The following is a 21,734-nucleotide window of genomic DNA, read 5'->3' as shown; positions in this document are numbered from 1 at the left end:
CGGTTTCCAAGTAGTTCTCCCACTCCTTCAAACAATTTGTCTACAGTTGTACGACCACACGTTTGACCACGGGCTTAGGTAGTTACCACCCAGCCTGCACTATATTATTACCCTCAGAATATTCAGTCTTCCTTCAGTTTAGTCTTCCTTGTTAACTTCATCAGCACCACACTTTCAATGATATTAGTCTGCCTGCGTGTTTCTTAATAAAACATTGTAGATCCTACTACCATTGCGACGGTGTCTTTTCTTCCTCTCTGTTTGGCCTCGCGCTTAATTTCTCATCAGATCTGCATGTTACATTTTTGCAAGCACGTAATAATGATTGATGTATTGTATCTTAGAATCGATTTACAATAATTATTAGAAAAATCAGAATTAGATCAGGAAAAGCTAAAATATTGTTGTGGCTGACGTTATATATTTCCTGAAGACAATGCTGATTAGTCGCGAAGGTCTTTCTGATTACATTTGATTTAAAAAAAGAAAAAAGACTTTTCTTCAACAACTCACTCTTAATGAAAGGCCTGGTACCTATGACATGTACTGTGCAAACACGGGCCGCTGGAAGGAAATGAAAGAAAACAGTAAAAGGCGCCCTCTATAAACACCATGAAGCACACTGCAGGCGCCGTGTTCTTGACACAGGTTTCTTGTTCTCGCGCCCGAACGGCGGGAACACGACTCAAGAACACTGTTCTCGGAACAGGATCACATACCACCTCCTCATCGGGGTTTTACAGGAACACACGGAAAAAATCGTGAGAGTTTGATTTTTGAACAGCTGCAAAAAATAAAGAGATGGTTTACAAAGTTGGAGACAATAGGAAGTTTTGCAAAATTAACATTATTATTTTTCACAACACAGAAGTGAATGTTCCTGTTTCAATAGAAAAGAATTCAGCCCAGTTGTCCGAGCATTAATTCTCGAATAGTTTACCACGACAAAGACGCCGCTATGTTGCTTGTCACTAACTTCCAGGGATGACCAATTTGTTCGTCACCGGCGTTCGAGCGGCCGACCCAAGAAGCTGTTTGTGAACATACGAGAACAAGCCGCCCGAACTCGGCCTACACGTCGCGCGTCGTGTTGTGTGTGTACAAACGTAATGGCAAGAAGACGACACTGCAACCCAACGGCACGACGCAAGGGAGCCGTCGTGTAGTTGCGTCGCCCGAAGGGAGGCTAGAGAGAGAGAAAAATGTGTGTAGTAAATAGTACACCATAGAAAAGAGGTCAGACAGAATTTTGTACTCCTCATGTAACCATATAGCCCTTCAGACTGAATAAAAAACTTCATTTGAGAGAGGTATGTGCTGAAATTGTATGGTGCACCGTTCACGATGCGCCCAACTTATCCCATTTTCAATGGCCAACATGCCTCTTGCTGCGGATATCTTCGAGCAGCAATCCCATCCGCGCCAATTTACTATGGACCCTTCCACTGAAAAAAAACCCCGCACCGATGGGTGATCATAACCCATAGCTGTTATACCACTAAGTAAACAACTATGTATCTGAATATACTTTCTTGGGGGGGGGGTATTATGCTCTTGACAGGGCATACTACCACACTTTGCCTATAATAGTCATTATTTACTCAATTCCATAACCATTTAATGCTTACAGCATCATGCAGACCACCCATTTAGAAACTCAGACAATCCTGGAAAAAAAGTTGGAACACCTTGCGGGAAGCGCGGTGAAAAGACCCCCTCTCCCCGTCAGTAGTGGGGGGGGGAGGCAATATGATACACTTTTTATAGTACACAGTGACTGTCACAAGCCCGGGTCCCCCTACCCTCTGACACGCAATGTGTGCACGGTAAATTATGCAGTACACTCAAGCAGATAATTTAACTTCAAAATTCAATGGAAACTAATTTATTTACAAATATACAAACCACAAAAACAATTGAATGAAGGGGGAGCAAAATACAGAAGATCATCAGTTTTTTAAAAAATGGGTTTCATAGAAACTAGAAGGCTGGTGGGCTGGTTAATAATTACCACTAGCCCAAATTCGGACAGTTCAAAGGGAGAGTTAGTCACTTGTCCGATGCGCCACTGTTACATGACTCTCAGCCGATCCTCGGCGAGGATGATGCAGGCGAGTCGGGACTGGACTTAGCAGGCCAACAGGCAGGTAGGTAGCCGTGTCCCCCTCCAGCAGACTTGCTGTTCCTTTCCAGCCAATGCAGGACCTGGCTTGATCGTGTCACGGTACTCAATGAGGTCCAAGTACGGGAGCTCCGACTCCGTAATAAGGAGCCCTGAAAAATTGAATAATCATACTCATGTTTGCTAATACACATGTACATCTTATGGCAAACATTTGTGCACCATTTGACCATATTACTAATCTTCTATACCCGAAAGGAGAAACTTCATTATTAAAATGGTCACTAAAATTGGCTTTTGAACTCCCCATTTTCAAAGATATGTAACGTAATAGCACTTACATATACTAGACAAAACATAATGGCTAAATATTAGAAAATAATTAAAAAGAACACTTACAGTATATACTGGCTCCTGAGGTCTTACAGCACACTGAAAATTGTCACAGCCTGCCCTTCCTCTTTAAACTTTTCTCCTGAAAATTTGGGGCAGCAAATCGCTCTCCCAACTTATGGCTACCGCCAACACTGGATTTTCAATCCACATTAACAAGGTTAAAAGCTTAATACAATTCTGGCTTCAGAGCTATCGCTCAAACTTGTGCTATCGCACCACAGGCCTGTCAGTGTGTGTCACACAGAACCACACCCCAGTATTTAAGGCTATCACTGCTGGACAACGCCTCAGTCAGCAGGCACTATAAAACACTATTCAGGTCCCCATGCCTGGTGTGAACCCATGCGGGTGTGAACCATACAGGACCGCACCTTACTTTGCATAAAAGGGCATATAAGGAAATTTGGCCAACTTGGCAACTTACAGTTTGTGTCTTTAAATTAATCAAACACTTGGCGTAAAATATCACTGACTTGTGACAGTGACCTTGCTTATGAAATGATTGCACAACAGGATGAAACAGGATGAGTCGAAGGTGTGACGTCATGGAAAAAATACCGACGGGCTTACAGGGAGGTCCAAAAGTAATTAGGAAGTAGAAAGCGATAATCCCTAAACAAAAGTGCGTGCCGCCGTGTTGTGAGTGATAATTCCTAAACAAAGGGCTGTACATAGTGGGTGAGCTGTGTCGGCGGACTAATGTGTGATGATTACATTGTGTACGTTGGGAGTGAGCGTTGGTCCGACTTCACCTTTCGACACTAAAGGAGAGAGGGTGCCCACGTGCTAACCGTCTTGCGTCTAGCTACCAAGATTTGATCGATACGGGAAGAAGACTCTGTTGTCCCTATAGCTGAATTTTTACTCCTTTAAACTAGAGTGTTTTACATCCGTTACCCTGCACATGTATATGGTTTAGGCTCTGGCAGAATTTTTAAAATTCTTTGAACGGATGTTTTACGACGGTTTAATACCTGTACGTGTATACGTTTTACTGTTGTTCTTTATCGAGGGACCTAAATGTAAAATACAGCATTATATAAAATCAAGAATTCTTGGGGGCGGCATGACGTCAGTTGAGGATTTTTAATACGTAGAAAAGGGGTAAATTTATTCGTCGTGCTGTGGAATATTGTGCAGAAGTTCCGGCCGATATCCAACCTGAGAATTATTATTCGACAGCCGTACCGATAAGTATAACACAAAACAAATTCAGTGGACTTCACACTGGTTTTTGGTAGGTTGGTACTAGTACCGTTTTATTTCCCGTTGTTCATCATTGATTTTTTACAATAATTATCTTAGTAATTTTAAGAATTACTACAAGGGTGATTACCGGACGTTTGTTAACTTTGAAATCAGAGGCATTACATGTACTCGTTCTTTTCAGAACCATTTGTCTCTACAGACTGTTATCTTTTAGGCATGCTCCTCTTCGTCATGAAACAGTCCGGCAAATTTTTCAGCATGTTTAGGCAAAACTCTATTCAAGGCTTTGTTGACGTTCATGCCTTTATCAAGTTTTCCATCGAGATCATCCACAATGTCCTTGTGAGTTTCATTTTCCCTCAAATGTAGGTAACTTGACAGAAATTCCTAATAGTTGTCAAAAAAGTCTTGTTTGACTGCCCAGGGGGTCTTTCTGTTTGCCTTCTGCCTGGTTTGATCTTCATCCATGCCTTCGTTGACGTACTTATCATATTTTTTATCCGTCATCCCCCCCTATGTGTTTCTCTGGCTTCAGCCAGCCAATCTTGGTAGGCGGCATTGTCTTTCAAATCTGAACTGTCTTCATCCGAGGTTTCGTCATCGACCTCCTCAACAGAATCCGAGTTTTCGTCAACTTCATTCATGTCTGATTCCTCCTCAACGTGATAACTTAGTAATTGGCAAGAAGAGGACCCCATGTCAGCACAGCTCATAGGGTAAAGTTCTAAGAGGGCGATAGGAAGGGCCGAGGCCCTCTATTGTGGCCACCGACTCTGCAACCACTTTCCCCCGAAATATGCCCCAAAGCCTATGGATGCCGCGGCACCCGTGAAAAACGCGAGTGTGTCTGAAGATTCCCAGTCTTCCCTGCCAATGGGAGTGATGTCATTTTAGTCGCGCAAGAACGTTAGCCACAACAAAAGGTCAAGTTTCGCCCCTGCTGTAATACGCGCCCTATACCAAGGTCGAGTCAGGCCCCTCGTTAAAGAAATAAGAATGAACCACAGACTGAATCGCAACAAGCGTTGCATTTGCAAGTACTGCCCAAATTTGACTGGAGAGCGTGTCCACCTTCTCCCGGGTACTTTCACTTGCCAGTCATTAATGTTTATTTTAAGCCCCAAATAAGTAAGGATTTGAGAGGGGCCCTCCATCTTTTCCAAAGCGATGGGCACACCCAGTTCCCCACATAGAGTATGGAAGTTCGCAAGCAATTTCTGACACGAGTCCTTCGCGTCGCCCCAACAAACAAAAAATCATCCAAATGCGTTACATAACCGCCGACTGCCATTTTATTCAGTCTAATGTAGAGATGGCCCGTCCAGTTCCCCATTGTTGATTAATTGTTGTTTAATTCCTAAAAAGAATTGAAATAATTCCTGTAACCACCTACTCACTCATTTACCTGACCTTGCCATCACCAGCATTAGCATGTTAATTTTAGCAAGCCACTACTTGGAGGTGAACAAAGTTTAACTTTGGCAAGTTTTAACTATGTACGCGTAGTTCACGAAATGGGTGATTACCCATTTAATGTTGTCCACGGTGACAATGTAACACGATCTACGCGTCACATCTTACATATCTGAAACCATGCTTTGGCAAGGCAGTGCCTGCACAACTTTTACAGGTAACCGTATAAATTCTAATCGGTATTTTCACTTCTTCATTTTGTAACCTATAGAGATATTTGTTAGTTCTTAAGTACCTCACTTTTACAGCACATTATCAAAGACCAATTTAATGGTATTGTAGTGAAACCCTAGCCTATGGTAGTAGCACAGCAGGAGGTGGGGTTCATCGCAAAGTTAATTGGGATGAGTGCGATTGATCCGATGACACAAAGATTCCAGATCACACACAGCAGATAGGAATGACAGCCAATCAATGGTGGGATTTATTAGAATTTTGAAGAAATCAAAGTTAATCAAGGTGGTTGAATCAGGAAGCTGGTGCAAGAAAATTTGAAGATCTCTCGCCAAAAAATCTCTCCGGTAAGAAATGCTCCGGCTAACTTCACAAAATGTTTAACAGACACTCACCATAGGTTCCGGAGATTTAGGCCCACCGTAGCCTTACAGGGCCATCATACTACCGAAGGGCGGACACCGCAAAAGGTGAAATTTCCATTGACAAATACATACCAAAACCTGACGTGACACGGAGTCAATGAATGGTTTCACTGTGGGCCGGAACGAATCGGAAAGTGCGCCTTGCTACCTGACCATACCACTCATGTACACAGTGAATATTCTTGCACCCATTCCATTACATGGTGAGGTTTATCAGTTGATAAACATATTAAATAACACAGGGAGATTGAGTGAAAGTGAAAATAATTAGATTCCTTATACTTACAGGCATTTGTGACAATTAACAAGGTCCTATGTGTGATTGTCAACACCAAACTTATTTAATAAATAGCGTAGGCATTTCAAGGCAAAGTGCCCTACGCACGGTCGGGAACAACTGCATAGGGTTCATATGTAAATGAGGTCAACCCTAAACATCTAAGGCCATGAGAAAACATCGCGCGTGCATGAAAATGAAATACACGTCCCCCCAGTATGTTTGGGGACAGCTGAGAACTCAAAGTGGTGATTTTTTAAGGCATAAATTTGGTTAGTGTCGTCATGGAAATGGGGTCCGGATAGCCCACGTGTAGTATATGTAATGATGTGCATGGCATGGCCGTGAGTGATACATGTAGGTGTATAAGCATACCATTATGAAATTTGATTTGAGTTGTTGTACATGTCTACGTATTTCTAGTAGTATGGCGTAAATAAGGATTAAAGGTCGTAAGTCAATACAGCATTACCATTTAGATGGAAAGGGTGGACCCCCTGTTGCTTGCCACCCTACGTTCACAACACCCTTCGGCTACTGGTTTGTTGTATGTTGAGGAAGAGGAGAAAATAGTTGTCCCTGCTCGTGCTGATGTAGTGAAGCCACCACCAGACGGTTGGGGTGAACGCACGTATACAGTGTTTTACTCAGAAAATGCGAAGGGTACCACTGAAGCTGGTTCGCTACAAGGACTTGAGGCGGAACTTGAGGCAAAACTACTGTCCAGACCGCAGGCTCCCTTAGTGATGGCCCAGACCGGAAGATCACTGTATCTGATGGCAAGGACGAAAAAGTCCGTGATTTCATCATGGGGATAAATAATACTTTCCAGAGTTATTCTATCCCCTAGGAGCAGAAAGGACACTTCCTGCGTAATTATGTCCTAGGGGGACCACGAGCAGAGGTCAAAGCACTCCTCCAGGAGGGCAAGACTGCTTCTGAGATTCTCGCTTTCCTCAAGAACTCTTACGGCGAGAAGCTCGCTGTTGGAGAACTTCAACGACTGTTCTTGGAGAGAAAGCAGCGGACAGGAGAAACTATCTGAGACTTTGCTGTTGATCTGGAAAAACGCTTCGTCCGGCTCACACAGCGCGATGCAAAGTTGTTTTCCAGCCCTAACTCTGCACTTACCGAACAGTTTATTGACGGGTTTGATGATACCTACTTACGGAGCACTTGTAGAGATCTCTTTGAAAGGGGGTCGGTCACGTCGTTTCGAGACCTTCGAGAATACGCCCTGAAGCGGGAAGGACAAGAGGCAGCGCGGAGTAAAGCTGTTGCATCCGAAACAGCTTACCAGACAGCTATCCACATAGGAGGAGGAGGCACATCCAGGAGTGTCACCAACGGAGACGTTTTGGGCGCTGTACGTGAAATCGGAGACCGTGTTATACAGGCAGTCCGTGAAGCTTTGGCTCCGTCATCCCAACAACAGCAGGGTTTGGGATATCCATATGCACCAACACGACCAATGTACCAACCTAGTGGGTCACACATGCAATCCAGCTTGGGCAGGGTATCGAGATGGGTGTTATGCGTGCGGACGTCTTGGTCAGTTCGCCAGAAACTGCCCATCCAGGTCAGGACCAGCCCCAACGATGTGGCCAAGAGGACGAGGACCCACCCCTTGGTCTGCCCCTCCGACCCAGTGTCAACAACGCGTAGAGGCAACGTCAGCATCGCCCCTGTCCCAGAAGTTAAACACCCAACCTCCTCTGTAGAGGGCCATACAGCGGAGGTAGGAGTAAAGGGCTCACTTTCCATAGATCGACACTTTTTAGCAAGAGCTGTTGGGGAATGTTACTCCCTACCTGCGATGTTCTCAAACGTAGTCGTGAAATGCCTGTTGTGTCCAGGCTCACAGGTCACTACTGTTGGCGAGTAATATTTTACGGCATACCTTGAGCCTAAGGGCTTCCAGCTGAAGCCAATTCCCGAACTCTTCTCTCTTGGAAATACTATCCTATATGTGGGATATTTTGAAACAGACATACAAGTTTTAGGTCAAACCATCCAGCCTCGTGTAGTGCTGGTGTTGGAAGAGAAATCACTCATAAAGTTAGGAAGAGGAGTACCCGGCATTCTCTGAATTAATGTTTTGCAACAGTGCTGGGATCAGTTTGTGAATTCTTCGTCCGGTGAGTGCCTCACCAAGATCTCTTGGCCAACCAAGAAGTTACATGGCAGAAAGTGCTTCAGTTGATGGAGAAGACGGTGAAGTTTGGTTCTGGAGGAGGAATGGTTGGACGAGCATATCTTGGAGGTCAGACCATCGCAGTATCTGCCCGTCAAGGGGTTGTTGTCGAGGGTACAGGAGGTATCTACCCAGGGAGGAGTTCTTATGATGCCATTTGAGAACCCCCAGAGTGTGGAGGCCCACCTACAGGGATAACTGTCCCACTGTTTTGTCAGGGTAGAGTCGGGGCGATTTTGTACCACCCTGTATAACGAGAGTAATGTTGACGTCGTCGTACCCAAAGCTTCTGTAGTGGGAATGCTACACCTTGGTAGAAAAGTTGATGAACACGCACAGAGCCTGGTCGAAGCAGAGAACCTGGACACTGTCATGTCAAACAAAGTCGACGTAAAAAGTTCAACGGCATCGGTGCATCTCTCTGTGGATGTTAGTTCTCAACTGACACCTGATCAGAAGCAAAGGGTGGAGGCCCTGCTGGACAAGCATAAGGAAGTGTTTTCAAAGCATGAGAAAGATCTGGGATACACAAACACTGTTACCCACTGTATTGACTCTGGGGACACGCACCCATTACGTCAGCAGCATCGCCCACTCCCACCTTCACAATACCAAATGGTGCGTGAACTCATCCATGACCTGCTAGAGAAGAATATCATCCCAGAAAGCACGAGCCCTTAGGCGTCTCCTGTGGTCATTGTATAGAAGAGAGACGGTGGGATCCAACTGTGTGTGGATTATAGGCAGATGAATAGGGTGACGCAGCGTGATTCCTTTCCTCTCCCCAGAATCAAAGAGTCACTCCAGGCTCTGGGGGGAGCAAAATTTTTCACAATACTTGACCTTACCAGTGGGTATTACCAGGTAGCCATGAACCCTTCGGACAATGGGAAGGCAGCATTTGTGGTGCCCTTTGGCCTCTACGAGTACTTGCGAATTCCATTTGGGCTTACAAATGCGCCGGCTACATTTCAGCGTCTCACGCAGAGATGCCTTGGGGATCAATGCGTCGACAACGTCTTGATTTATATCGACGATGTTACTGTTTACTCTAGAAACTTTGACTCCCATATGATGCACCTTGACCGAGTGTTTACCAGGCTTAGAGGTCACAGGCTGAAGCTTAAGCCTACCAAATGTCATTTGTGCAGTCTCAAGTTCGCTACCTTGGACACCTTGTGTCTGGTGATTGGGTCGCCGTTGACCCGGAAAAGATCCAATTGCTTCGACAATGGCCTCAACCAACCATTGTGAGAGAAATACGGGCTTTCCTGGGTTTTACCGGCTTCTTCAGACAGTTCAGTCGAGGTTATGCAACCATCAAAGGACCTCTCTTCAACCGCCTCAAGTGTGATGGGAAGGGAAGAGGGAAGTCCAAGCAACCGAACCGCAGGGTTGACTTGGGGGAGCCTGCCAGAGCAGCCTTTAAGGCCCTGATCGACCACTTGACCAATGCGCCAATCTTGTCATGTGCAGACTTTTCACAACCATTCAGGGTAGAGACAGATGCGAGTGCAACTGGTTTGGGGGCTGTGTTGCTTCAGTTGAATGAGGAAGGAAAGGAACATGTCATAGCATAAGCGTCTAGAGTGCTGCGACCTGCAGAACGGAGTGGGCGTTACAGTACATTTAAACTAGAGTTGCTGGCCATAAAATAGGCCGTAACGGAGGTCTTCAAAGACTACCCGATGGGGCAGAAGTTCTCTATGGTCACAGACCATCATCCGCTCCTGTTTCTAGACGAAGCGAACTTAGGCTGCGCAGGGATGAGGTGGGTCTTGCAGTTGAGTTCTTTCAACTACGAACTGGTGTACCGGCCGGGGAAGTCAAACCAGGTCCCTGATTTTCTCTCAAGGCGAGCTGAGTTTGCCAGCTCCACTGCTGCCTTAAAGGAGTCCCCTGCCACCCCAGAGGATAGGGTAGACAATGGCACCTGTGCCCCTCTGGTGAGCAGTTCAACTGTAAATGCTTGTCTAGAACACCATTCCTCTGGGACTACTGTTCCCTTGCAGCTTCGTGACAGCATAGACGACTGCCGGATTGGTGGAATCTCTTGCCTGCCAGGGCATTCCATGGACGAAATTGTTAGCCTGCAGAAAGAGGACCCGGTTCTGGGAAGGGTGATTGAATTCGTCAGAAGAGGGGTACAACCTACCAGAGGGGAGCGTGTTAATCTCATTGAGGTGGCCTTAGCCCTCCTTTGGGACGGGAAGAGATTATCCGTGCGAGATGAGCTGCTGCTAAGGAGGGTAGTCTCCCCATCTACGCATCAAGTTATTTCCCAGCTTCTGCTTCCTGCAGCTATCCACGACGAGACTCTTGTCCATTTTGATGATCAGAATGGCCATTTTGGAGCAAAGAGAACCTTCCAGTTGTTGTGGGACCGGTTTTATTGGCATAACATAGAGAAGGCGACTAAAGAATGGTGTGCAAAGTGCACGCGTTGTGCCATTGCCAAGGCTCCTACCCAGAAGACCTATCCCCCTTTGGGGACGCTATCAGCAACGGCACCTATGGAAGTCTTGGCCATTGACTTTACCGTCTTGGAGCCCTCAACCAGTGGGATAGAGAATGTATTAGTTGTAACTGATGTATTCACAAAGTACGTGTGGGCCCTACCTACTAAAGACCAGAAGGCCCTCACTGTGGCCAAAGCTCTGGTGACCCACGTATTCCTCCCTTATGGCTGCCCCCTTCGCCTTCATTCGGATCGTGGGCAGAATTTTGAATCCCAGATCGTCTCTCACCTGTGCCAACTATATGAGATACAGCGTAGTCACACAACGCCCTATCGTCCAGCAGGCAATGGCCAATGTGAACGGTACAATATAACCATGCACAACATGCTGGCGGCTCTACCTGAACAGAAAAAGCAGAAATGGCCAGATTACCTTCAAGCCCTTGTGTATGCATACAACAATTCGAAACATGCCAGAACAGGCGTAGACGCGTTCTTTCTAATGTTCGGGCAAAATGGCCGGTTCCCACTGAGCACCAACTTAGGCAGGGAAGCCCTCAACAATGACGGTGACATTAGGAGCTATCTGTATCACCACCAGCTGCATCTCCGAACTGCGAGGAGAATTGCTAGAAAGACTACTGAGAAGGCCATTCAGGCTAGAAAGGCCATCCATGCAGCTAAGGTCTTCGAGAAGCCACTTGATGTGGGGCAGTACGTCCTTATTCGGTGCCGTTCTCACAAAGGACGCTCCAAGATTAAGGATCATTGGGAAGAGGAGCCTTATCTCATTGTTCGTCGACCTTTTGAAAATGGCCCAGTTTATGTTGTTCGAAGTCACCTGGGTAAAGAAAAGGTTCTTCATCACAGTGAGCTCAAGCACTGTCCCTGGATACCCGAGGGCTCCCAGCAGAGTTTGTCCATTAGTAGCAGCAGTGATGAGCACCCAGATTCTTATGCTCCTGGAGGTTATGTTCTCCATCCTCAACCCACTGTACTTGGCGTTGGCAGTTGTAATGCCAGTCCTGAGGACAACTCTTTTAAGGATGATGAGAGTGGTTTACGGTACCCTGTCAGGTCCACTCTCAGCAAACCACCTGACAGGTTCATGTTTTAGGCTTGGGCTGTGCCGAGCCACTGTTCTGATGTTGTTGTTCAGCTGTTATGGTATCTAAAAAGAATTAAAATTCCTGTAACCACCTACTCACTCATTTACCTGACCTTGCCATCACCAGCATTAGCATGTTCATTTTAGCAAGCCACTCCTTAGAGGTGAACAAAATTCAACTTTGGCAAGTTTTAACTATGTACGCGTAGTTCATATACGAAACATATCTGAAACCATGCTTTGGCAAGGCAGTGCCTGCACAACTTTTACAGGTAAACGTATCAAAAATTCTTATCGGTACTTTCAATTCTTCATTTTCTAAGAACCTCACTTTTACAGCACATTATCATAGACCAGTTTAATGGTATATTCGGGGACAGCTGAGAACTCAAAGTGGTGATTTTTTAAGGCATAAATTTGGTTAGTGTCGTCATGGAAATGGGGCCTGGATAGCCCACGTGTAGTACATGTAATGATGTGCATGGCATGGCCGTGAGTGATACATGTAGGTGTATAAGCATACCATTATGAACATGTGTGTATGCATACAAGCAGTACTTTATGTGAGTGAGTTTTATACATTGTAACAAGATGGCGTAGGCCTGGAGGTGCTCTGGTATTATAGTTCTGTGGTGTATTACCTTTTAAGTTTGGCTAGGGTTTATGTTTGGTGAAACGATAATGCAGGACACTTGATAGTAGGCTGGGGACTTCCTGGTGCTGAGGGGGTGGATTTGTATATGTGTGTGTATGTCTGCGTCAGCCAGCGGCCGGGGTTGACTGTGTGCGTGCATGGGTGTGTGTGTTCTGCCCTTGATGTGCCATGTTGCCCCAAGCCTTGGTTATTATGGAGATGGGAAAAATTTCTTTTTACCGAGTCACATGCAATTTAATATACTAAATTTCTGGAGTCAATACTTTTAATCCCTACACTTTACATAATATAAGCTTTGTCCTGCTGGAATGTAACTTTATGTATTGTACACTGGATACTAGTTTTGTTGAATGGAAACTTATGAGTGCCTGCACAACTTTTACAGGTGGCCCGCTAGGCCCAGACAGAATTAAACTGGTTGACAGGAAGAACAGGACGTGTCACTGCGCCATTCCATCTAGTTTGTAAGAACCTGCGTGCCTCTTCCCCTCCACCAGTTAGACTCCAGATTGGGACCCCAACAACCACCGCGACCCCCCCTTCAGACCGCCCACTCTTCATTAAATTCAAGAAAGGCGCTGAATTTTTAGAATAAAGCACACGAAATAGAACATCCCACGGGAAGACGCTTGTCAAAGTAATATTGATTCTCAAACGAAAATAAAATCGTTAATCGAAGCACCAGAAGGGAAGGAAAGATGGTGTATCAATCTATATGTACCTGGGTCTTTCTTTGGCACTAACCCAATTGGTGAACATTGCAAGTTCTCGAACGGTAGGAAGGTAAAAGGCCCGGCAATTCTGCCCTCTTGAATTCCCTTTTGTAGCTTCGTTTCGTGATGAGGCTGACCGGAGGCAGCCCGCGTCCCTACGAATCTAGGGAGCCGTGTACCCCAGAGAAAATCCCTTGGAAACCCCTGAATCAAAACTTCTTTGTCAACCTCATTATCATACTCGCTATGTAAGGTACGCAATACCGTAAGCTTAACTGGACTTCGGAGAACGAAAACTATGCTTTGGCTATTAGGGCTTGGGCATCCCTTGGGATCCCTTGAGGTTACCAAGTGATGGATAGCTGGGACCTGCGTCGGTGTGTGACTTTCCTTTACTCGACTTTGACCCGATTATTTGGGAATTTTTGTGGTTGCCTTGAACTCGGTACGCCTGAGCTCCGTGTGCCAAACGAGCACACTTTGTTTTAATACTTCACCCAAAAAACTTGCAACCATTCGGATTGTTGAACCCGAAGCACGAACCAGTAATGGTTCCCGGGCGCGATGGGAGCCGACCTGCGGTCGAGGCAGGCTCCAACGCGAAGGATGCAACTGTTAGCCACAACTCGCCTTCGATTTCACCCCATGACCGAGTAGGCTGACCTTCGAGGCGAAGCCGAACTTGCTCGTCGTACAATCGCCAGCCACAAACCGGAAACTGGACCGAAGCCGTGCGTACAATTTTGGTGTACATGTACTTGAGCAATTCCAAAACACGGGTAGGAAACTTCACCAAATAGATTGCAATGAACTTATGGAATGCTGCAACCCATTTATCCTAAGAATCCAGCGTAAGACGACAGCTGGACTTGAGCTGATGCGGTCGCAAGAACATTTATCACTCTCAATGAACAGTGTGACTTCAGCGGCTTTGCTCGACTTGGCTAGTACACAAGACGCGCCATCCACAGACAAAAGTGACATATGGACGTACTCATGCCGCCATAGGTTTTTTCGTTTAGACTCTGAGCAACATGCTCCCTAATAAGCGTGGTTGATTATATATATAACGGTTTTGCCCGTACCCAACGTATGTTAATAAGCACTGTATGCTCAGTGCTGTCCGAGAGCTTGCGAAAAAAACCTCACAAGCTTACTCGGGTGGGACTCGAACCCACGACCTCCTGCTTACTAGTGCAGATGTCTTAACCACTCGACCACCGAGCTTGCCGGGGTCGGCTGGCCGGTCCGAGTCAAATGAAGCAGCGGGTACCGCAACGCAAAAATACATCTTGAAAAGCGTGGTTGAGTATAATAAATTTTAGCCGCTATGCGGTGAAATGTGATTATGATAAGGATGACTACCCGCTTCAAAAGGAATGGGAAGACAACTGTAATTATGTTTATTTAAGGTAATGTATGTTTAATTACCAAATCTGAATATGTTTGATTTTGTCACAAATGAGTACTTGGAATCATGTTAACAAACATTATTTAACCTTCCTACTTAATTACCACTGTACCACTCAAAACACTTAATTACCTTTATTATTAAGTAAATTTTCCTTTTGTTTTTACAAATAATCAGTTCAACATTCAAACAGAAAGTCTGTATACACTATTGAGTAAGTGTACTCATAGGAGATTTTAGCATTTATGCATATTAATTAGCTGCACAAAACTAATTTTCATAATGTCTGAGGTATTTACTTGGTATTTTGCTTGTAGACTCATCTAAATAGAGGATACTTGCATACCAAATTTAATTAGAATTGACCACTCAGACCTCAAGTTACAATGTTTATGCATATTAATGAGTCGAACTGATTTTGGTTTTTAGATACCTAATTTCCATGACAATGACATCATTAAATTATGTGCTTAATGACGTAAATCTTCATTTCCCTCCATAATCAATCTAATTAGTATTAAAACAGGTAGCTTGTATATCTTTACGTCATCAGAATAGGTTTCTCAGATAGGAAATTATGACATTTATGCATACTAATTAGTACTACAAAGCTAATTTGCATAATTGAGGAGGTAATTAATTGATATCGTGTTTGCAGACCCATCATCATGGAGGAAACCTGCATACCAATTTTCGTTACAATTGACCCCTTACAACAAAAGTTGTATGGTTTACGCAAATTAATGAGCACCACTTGGTCATTTGTGCATTATTTTCAGTGTCTCCATCCTTGAAATTGGTATATGATCACTTTTTGACAGTCTCATACTCGGCCATGCAAAATGATACACATTTCGTGTTTGACGAAATACCTTACCAGGTGGCCAATATGCAGAAATGTTGTCTTTAACACACTAGTAGTAGTAATTTATATACTTAAATTCATTTAAAAAATGTTTTTGGGGCTTTCATTCAATTTTGGGAAGGATTTTGCTGATTTTGGGTGAACTTAAGTTTGGAATGCATTAACCCATTTAAAAAAAAATCAAAAACAAGAATTAATCTTTCACCCAGCTTTTTCATTTGACAGAGTCTGTTTGTATGTTGAAGGCAGACAGTACGGGCTACTGTAACATTAGAATTGTGTAAACAACATTCACGTAGGATGCACCTTAAGTGTCTAGAAAGTGCATGTAGTACATGGTCAATGAGTAAGACACTTGATGGTCACTGTCAAGTCTATTGATAAAGCTTGGTCAGTTACTTGGAATGGGGGCTGAGCTGAGGTCTAAATGCACCCACAAATTGTCTCTTTTTCTTTGGAAGGAGGTGATATAACTTTATAAGATGTTGATAGTAGTAGTCACAGGTTTAAACAAATATAATATAGTCTTGTTATGTTCTGATTCTGACTTTGCAATGTCCTGAGTATTAACCAAAATAAGCGGAGGGCTAGTCCCACTATAAGTGAGCCACTTGTACTCCTCTTTTAAAAAATAAAAAACAGAGCAACCTACCACTCGAGGCCCACTACAGTAGTGCCTTAACTTTGTGGGATTAGCCCCAGGCCCTATTTTTTCTGCATTTTGAATTAGACGGTTCTCTCACATAATGGGGGAAATGTGTCAAAATAAATCTATTTGTGTTGCTTTTCATCCCTTTACTGGATGTTAAACATTAAACAGGCAAAAAAGAAATTCTTTGGTATTTCCAGTTTCTGAGGCACCATTAGTTTGAACACTTTTTGCTAATGAGCAAAGTTTTCTTTGATGCAATGAGGTGTCTTGTCTGCTTTCCTCTAATGCCCCTTGATTGTAAGCCATCCAAATCCTTAAGGTTTTTCGTTTGTTCTGTTCCGTCCACTCCATTTTTTATTTTTATTTTTATATGTTGGTATGTTCGAACTCTTTAGCTTTTGCTTTGTAAAAAATGTTACCCGATCAAAAAGAACAAAAGCAGACATTTTGCCTCCTGTATAATGAAATACATTGTAGATTTCTTAGGGTTTCTTTCTTCAAAGGGACAGAGGAAATGAGTTTAAAATTCATCAGCCTTCGTGTTCAGCACATTCAACAATTCAGTGCTGACCAAAGGCCACACCAAGCTATCTACAGGTAATTTTGTCATCACTGGTCAATTGATTACTATGCACATATCACTTTCAGATCAAAAAATGAATTAGTCCAACAATGTCATGAAAAGTAGAGATCCAATTGTATTCATATCTAAAAAGCATGAAAAAAAATCAGGTTCTGGTGCAGAAAATCTGGGAAAAGCCTTCTATAAATGCAGATTTTGGTTGATCAGGGCTGCATATTTCCAAATACATGTATTCTCCTCCCTCTGTCTTTAATGATAGGGACAGTATTGCAATTGCATGTCAATCTGTTCTTGTCTCCTTTCCTCTCCTATTCCTCTCCCTTTTTACATTTATATGTACTTTTAATTTTTTCAGTGGCATTGCCAAGATGTTGGAGGGTGAAGGAAAGATTGAGTCTGAGAAACTCAGGAAAAAATGGAACAATTTGTACTTACAGTGAATTGAAATTGTGTAATTAAGGATGTATGGAGTCAAATATAAATCAGCCATCATCATTGGTAATTTGCAAATTGCAGCCCCCCCCCAAAAAAAGGGGAAGCTACTTACATTACGCAAATTTTGTTGTGGAAGCACTTGAAAAGAACTGGTTCTGACTGCTAGAAATAGTGAGAACAACTTGGAATGGCTTGGAGCCAGTGACACCTACGGCAATATAATACATTCCAAATTTTGACAACTCGAAAACACAAAATGATTAAAAACTTCAGAGACATTATCGCGACTTACTTTACAAAATTATATTGCTCTTTATGCATAGGTTTTTTTCAATTTCATGTATCCACATCAAGGTGTCAGTTATGCACGTATTTTCGGCAGTCCATTGAAGCCCTATTTCTGTTGGACCGTTGCCAGGCTCAGGAAGTGATGGCCGGTCTTTTCCAGCTGATGAACCACTCACTGTGTTAAAAAATTCCACATCAATTTCCATGCATTTGGAAGTGTTGCCAATGAGCATGCTGTAATCAAATTTAATTGTACACAGTCAATGGGAAAACAGCCGGGCATGCGAAAAAGGAGCTTTTGTATCCAGAAGAACATTATATCATTGAGTGCAGTTTCAGGAATTTGTGTGTAGAGTCGCAGTGCAGCATTCGATATGGCTGCTACAATGCATGGTATAATACTGAATAAAAAAAAAAAATTTTTTTAATCAAAAATGGGGTGGATGGGTAGGTCAAAACACTTTGGAGAAAAAAATCAAAATTTAAAAACAGCAAAAATTTTAAATTACCCAAACATGAAATCACTAATTTCTGTGTCTTCCACCTATGCATCTTGACCACTTCCTGCCGGGGACTCCGGAATCGGCGACGTATACTTTATATGCGTGGCCAGGGTCTCTGAATTCGGACAAAGGAAACAGGGCCCTGTAACAAAAGGCCGTACTTGGGAACAAAAGACCAGGCTGCTGGGCATTAGCAAAATTTTTCACTCTCAAAAGTGGTGATAATCCAGCCTTGTTTTGAAACTGTATACCAAGGTTTGGGGCATTTATAGCAAGCGGATTACCACCGGGGACAAAAGCGCTCCACCACCGCAGCGATGAGCCACACAGCACTGCTGCACGCTAATCTGGCCCCTATTGAAAAGAGGTCAGCAGTGCACTGAGCCAGGTTCGTGAACAAAAGAAAGTTACGTAACACTGCACAATCTGGGCTCTTTACAAGGCTGCAGGCCTGGCTGAAATCCTCGAGCGTCAATGAAGGTCATCTGTCAACTTGGAGTAGTGCTTAAAGATTACTATGTGCGGCTATTAACGTCTGTTAAATGAAATGATGAATTTTTGAAGAATTTTGAAAATGGAAAAAATGATAATTATGCCGGCCCAGTATCATAAACATTGAAAAGTATGTAATTTTTTTGTAATAATTACAATTTATAATCCATTATAACTTTTGTTGTATTTATCTATCACATTTTGAGTACAGTTCAGCACTGAGAGGCATTTCCACCATGATTAGTTACCTCATCCAACTCCACATTAGGATTCTCAGAGAAATGACTGAGCCAGTTATTCTCATCCAATCTGTTGGACAGCACAGCACCAAGCTTTTCCTCAATCTGGAAACCCATTAAGTCCTTCCGTGTAATGATGCCCACCACATTGTTGTGACCATCAACAACAGTCAGATGACGGAGTCCAAGGGTTCGCAGGACAATGTATGTCCGATGTAGAGAAAAATATTCAGGAACTGCAGGTGCCGAGACATTAACGTATGGTACCTTAGGATGCAAAGTAAATAATTATGTTACTCCAAAGCATGATGCATATTCAAATAAAGTCGGTGCTATCAGCAGTTTGATTATTTCGTCATGTGGCAAGCAACAAGTGCCAATAACCCTTTTGCGAGTTAACTTTGAATAAAAATCTGGTACACTGAGTTCTTTAATTTACGTAAACATAACAATTCAAATTCTCCACACTATAGACACTGTTGCTATATCTCATGATTCAGGGCAAACAAATAGTTACATAAAAGACGCCTTGCACCAATACACTGTTTTCAATGGATAAGAAGGGCACAAACGAACCAGTCCATTCCAGAGATGGTGGCCGCTATGCAAAAGCTTGCCCCTAATCACGAGGTAAAACAGTGTCTTTAATCTGGGCAATTCTAATTGTTATGTATATGTCAATCAGATGACTGTGTGTACCTTACAGCAAGGGGTGCAGTATTTTATTCAAATTGAACTCGCAAAAAGCTTATTGGCCCCATATTGTGTATGTCCTTTTATCTTAGATGCCACTTGTCAGTGATAATTTGGTTGAGCAAGAGACAGACTAAAAAACTCAAAAAAGTTTATCTTCTCAATGCACATTCCATCAATAGTTAAAAGAGGCTGTACTTACATAACACTATCATCAAAGTCGCAGGCCTGTCCAATTTTAGGGGAACTTTTAAACAAGTACTACTTCTTGTTTCAATATATTTATTCCTGATTGGAATAGGTTAAAAACAAACTGTTTCTTACTTTTAAAAAAGGATTTCTTTTCAATGAATAACTTACTAAATTAATGTAGAGATCCTGATACTGTGGCTCTTCGCAGTAGGTATGAAACAACTCCTCTGTTCTCACAGGATCTGTTAATTTTTCTGTCATCACCTGTATGTCAAAGTAAGCATAATTTACTTTTAATTAGTACGCTGTGTACAGCATGTTTCATTGTCTATTTACTTAAACAATTTCCTGACAGCCTGACCACATTTTGTTTTGGAGAGTCTTAAGTATGGTTTAATGTTCAACATTAAAAAGAAAATGTAATTTATCACTTTCACTATAAAATGACACACTTAAGGAATTCACATTTACAAGAGAATGTATTAAATTGACTTAGCAATATCAGTAGTCAAATGCACAGGCTCAGTACTGGTACCAAGATTGCTCTCAATTTCGAATACCTTTCAAATATGATTCAGATACCTTAGTAGTTTAAAGCCCAAGTATCAACAAATGTCTCAGTTTCTTTTGGACGAGGGTATGCTAACTTTAAATTCTATAACACATCAATCTCAGCTGGACTTCAGAGTACAACCTTTATTTCTACAATCAGCAATCTCGGTCCAACCCAAACAAGTAAAATTGCTCAATAATATTTTAAGGAACTATGTGACAAAAATCTGAAAATTAATATCAAGATCCCAAATCTCAAAACCTAAATCTTATTGTCGCGAAAAGTGGGGCCGCCTACACACAATTGGAACATTCTAACCAGCTTTTCCACCCCAAGGAAGATGTGGACTAGTTCAGGCCAGCCAGTCACCATCAACCCTCTTTTTGTTATCTTAATATCCTTTTCATTCAACCCCTTCAACCATGCCCATTTTTCAGAATGAAAGGAATGTTCAATTTACATAGCCTTTGTATGTGTTCTGGGCTGAGACCACACCCACGTTTAAAACCAAGAGTGCCTGGAATCTAAGGTAGGGGGGACCGGGTTAGCACAGTGGTTCTTTTCTTGCTTTGCGCCAATGAGTCCCAACTTGGTCCAGGTTTTAAGTGCATTTGGTTTCCAGTCCATACTCGCTCTTGCAGGTTTTCTCTGGGCACTCATTTCCTCCTAATGCCATAATAAAAGATGGAGTCGATAATCATATGATTTCAAGCCATGGCCAAGTGATTCAGATATGGCCTTTGGCAGACAAGACCGAAGTAGAAGTTGCGAGCCAAACAAAGTCTTACGCGTATTACCTGAAGTATGGAAGGCACGAGTTGATAACCCTAATTTAAAACTTTAATGGGTTCAATTGAGTAGTTTTCGGACTTGCACTGGAAAGAAGTGATAAAATTCAAGTGCAAGTCAAGTCACAAGTCATTTGTTGCAAGTCTATAGTCAAGTCACAAATGGTTAAAAAGTCGAATAAAGGTTACAAATAAACGTATAGTTATTGGTGCAAATAGAGTGGCTGAAAGCGCCACTGAAACAAACAACAATAACAACATCTTCGGTAGAGTCCTGCAGTTGAGTTCAGGGACAGCACATCTGTTGTGGAGGGAGTGGCTCTCATCACCCACAGATTTAGAGACAGTATATACTTACATTTTTCTTATGTGCTTTTGTTCTGTTAGCAAAACTAAAGTGATTTTTTACATTTTTATTTCTAAAACTTGCAACTTCTCATTTATGTACCAGACCTGGACCTCGTCCTGGGAACTCCCCTAGTCTCAGCATTTGTACAAAAATTGTAACAATTGTTTGCTTTTTTTTTTAATTAAATGCATCTGATAATTTATTGTTGACATCAGAACGCATTTGGTCAACTTATCATTTCTGTGTCCCATTGATGCTAAAGTACTGTAACTTGCTGATCAGATTCAAAAACGTGGGGTTTCTTAAACACTCAAAACTTCAACCATCCAATTCTTCAAACAAGACCGGCCAAATACATGCATAGTTAAAAACAAAACACAGTTGACTGTAATCATGAAGTTGTTCCAAAACTTAAATTGCTCAGCTAGCTTGGAAACAATTTGCCATTAAGTAGTCTGAAAAAATACCTGTTCCCAACAGAGCATAC

At 42.9% G+C, this 21,734-nt stretch overlaps 1 protein-coding gene, 1 long non-coding RNA gene and 1 pseudogene across 7 annotated transcripts in view; 1 reads left to right on the top strand and 2 right to left on the bottom strand.

Annotated features, from left to right (window-relative positions):
- Positions 1 to 17,155, top strand: part of LOC147798773 (uncharacterized) — a 62,434-nt gene extending 45,279 nt beyond the window's left edge. The window contains exon 3 of the long non-coding RNA XR_015425549.1: positions 17,071 to 17,155. This is a non-coding gene — a long non-coding RNA (uncharacterized LOC147798773). The remainder of the gene's footprint in view (positions 1 to 17,070) is intronic.
- LOC147798774 (uncharacterized) lies at positions 13,469 to 14,938 on the bottom strand (annotated as a pseudogene).
- The window catches only part of LOC110988817 (chloride channel protein B-like), a 167,512-nt gene continuing 160,379 nt past the window's right edge, over positions 14,602 to 21,734 (bottom strand). For 4 of the 6 annotated variants that reach the window (XM_087137605.1, XM_022252684.2, XM_022252687.2 and 1 more), the window contains 2 exons: positions 19,726 to 19,821; positions 14,602 to 18,939 (listed from right to left, as the gene is read on the bottom strand). In XM_087137605.1, the coding sequence (XP_086993731.1) occupies positions 18,646 to 18,939; positions 19,726 to 19,821 (390 nt within the window). In that variant the 3' untranslated portion in view covers positions 14,602 to 18,645. The remainder of the gene's footprint in view (positions 18,940 to 19,725; positions 19,822 to 21,734) is intronic. The other 2 variants (XM_087137607.1, XM_087137608.1) reach the window with 2 other exon arrangements.

The sequence above is a fragment of the Acanthaster planci genome, linkage group LG06 (assembly GCF_054643075.1).
Source record: "Acanthaster planci isolate LZ-2023a linkage group LG06, COTS_SCS, whole genome shotgun sequence".
Lineage (NCBI taxonomy): Eukaryota > Metazoa > Echinodermata > Asteroidea > Valvatida > Acanthasteridae > Acanthaster > Acanthaster planci.
This window is presented reverse-complemented; position numbering and strand designations above follow the sequence as displayed.